Source organism: Propithecus coquereli, unplaced genomic scaffold, assembly GCF_000956105.1.
Source record: "Propithecus coquereli isolate 6110/MARCELLA unplaced genomic scaffold, Pcoq_1.0 Scaffold568, whole genome shotgun sequence".
Lineage (NCBI taxonomy): Eukaryota > Metazoa > Chordata > Mammalia > Primates > Indriidae > Propithecus > Propithecus coquereli.
In genome coordinates, this window is record NW_012151596.1 from 445,247 (window position 1) to 447,521 (window position 2,275).

At 49.9% G+C, this 2,275-nt stretch overlaps 1 protein-coding gene across 1 annotated transcript in view; it reads right to left on the minus strand.

Moving 5' to 3' along the window:
• The window catches only part of LOC105821316 (disintegrin and metalloproteinase domain-containing protein 32-like), a gene marked incomplete at its 5' end in the record, with an annotated part of 177,515 nt that overhangs the window by 61,707 nt on the left and 113,533 nt on the right, over positions 1–2,275 (minus strand). The window contains one exon of the mRNA XM_012658013.1: positions 1,534–2,013. Within this exon, the coding sequence (XP_012513467.1) occupies positions 1,534–2,013 (480 nt within the window). The remainder of the gene's footprint in view (positions 1–1,533; positions 2,014–2,275) is intronic.

A 2,275-nucleotide genomic window follows, 5' to 3' on the forward strand; every position in this document is an offset into this window, starting at 1 on the left:
AATTCTCAATCCTCTCAATAAATGTAAATGGCCTGAACTGTCCTTTGAAGAGACACAGGCTGGCAGACTGGATAAAAATCCACAAGCCTCATATCTGCTGTCTACAGGAAACGTATCTAATCCACAAAGACGCCTTCAGACTAAAAGTCAAGGGATAGAAAACTATCATCCAGGCAAATGGAAGTCAAAAGAAAGCAGGGGTAGCTATACTATTCTCAGATAACATAAGCTTTAAAATAGCAAAAGTAAAAAAAGACAAAGATGGCCACTATATATTGGTGAAAGGGAACATCCAACAAGATTTTACAATCCTTAATATCTATGCACCCAGGTACATAAAGCAAACCTTGTCTGATCTAAATAGCATGATAAACAATAACACCATAGTAACAGGGGACTTCAACACCCCACTGAAGGAACTGGACAGATCTTCCAAACAGAAAGTAAGCAAAGAAATAATGGACTTAAACAGAGCTCTTGAACAAAAGGGTCTGACAGATCTCTACAGAATATTCCACCCAAATAAAGCTGAATTTACATTCTTCTCACCAGCCCATGGAACTTTCTCCAAAATTGATCACATACTAGGCCACAAATCAGACCTCAACAAATTCAGAAAAATAGAAATTATACCGTGTACTTTCTCAGACCATAGTGGTATAAAGTTAGAGTTCAATTCCAACAGAAATGCTCACCACCTCACAAAGTTGTGGAAATTAAACAACCTATTGTTGACTAACTACTGGGTCAAGGAGGAAATACAGAGGGAAATCAAGAACTTCCTCAAACTAAATGATAACAGAGAAACAAGCTATCAAAACCTGTAGGATAGGAGAAAAAATGGCGGAGTTAGGGTAGCCTCCCGAATCCCTGCTTCCAGAGAGGGAGAGGTAGATCCGGGTCTGCTACACACGATCGGATCACTCTGCTGCGAAAACAGCGAGGTGAATCGGTGGAGATTCAGCGGGGGACACGCAAATCAGGAAAAAGAATAAAGCGAATGGGAGATAGGAATACAAAACCTGGAAAGCGCGGACAGACAATAGAGAGTGGAGCGTGAGACGGCGGCGCCAGCCTGGCCAGTAAGTGCACCAGGACAAGCCCCTCACGAGACAGTCTAGCTTCCCCACTGACTTACAAGGCCACCGAGAGGCAGGGGCTTGTGTGAAGTGGATGTAGAATTGGGTCTGGAAATGTGGGACTCAGCGGCGAAGAGACACGAGCGGGAAGCATCTTGAACTTCCCGGAGCTCCGTGTCAGTACTGCACCGGATAGGGGAGGAGCTGGTCTGGGCTACCTCTGGAGGCAGTTACGACTCAGGAAGCTGGTCTCTGGCACCCAGCGCGTCCTGAATGGGGAGGTGATTACTGAGTAGAGGACTCTAACCTGGAAACTGCCGCTGGCAACTGGGACTTCTCAGGGTGGGCCAGTAGAAGTGAGAGCTATTGCAGGACTGGCGTGAGATTGGGGGAGGGAGACACAAAGGAGATGGCAGAGCACCCTGGTGACTCAACTGACTCCCTGATCAGGTACCTGGCAGCCCCAGAGCGCCTCCCTCTGGAGCCAGCACACTGGGGGCCGGCGAGCGCCAGCTCGGGGCCCACGGCAGGTCGCAAGTGCGGAACGGCTCCCTTCCCCTAGCCTGGGAACTCTCACAGCGAGCTCTGCCCTTCCGGGACCTGGGGTCACTTGGCTGGGCCCATTTCTTAGAGTGGTGAATGCTGAGTGCCTCCTCTGAATTTTGAGTGCCTCCTTGCCTGTGGGGGGAGGACGCCTGTGGAAGCTGAAAGCGCTGGGGTGTTGGGCAGTCTGGTGGAGCGCCCCGTGCCCCTGGCCAGCGCCTTCTGCGCAGCCTCCGAGCTTGCAGCAGAGAGACATAAAGAGCCACGCCCCTTCTGCGACAAGCGCCAGTACCTGGGGATTTGGCACTGACCAATAGCTGACAGCCCAGTGACTTTCCTCGCCAGACAAGTTCAGGTCACCTGGTACCATTGCATTCCTGCCTCTGGTCAGCTACCAACAGAGAAAGCCCAGCAAGTGACCAAAACAAGCTCCCCAAGTAACCCCTCCCATCAAGAGAGCGGTGGACAACATACTAGCGGCTCCCTCTAGTGGCAGAACAAAACAAAAGTAACAGCGGATCCAGGTGGGAAGGACCCAGCAAAAGATTTCTGGAAGTATGAAAAATCAAACGGAAAGCACACCCCCAAAGAGGAACACCAGCTCTCTAGCAATGAACACTAACCAGGTCCAGAATACTAAAATGACAGAAGAA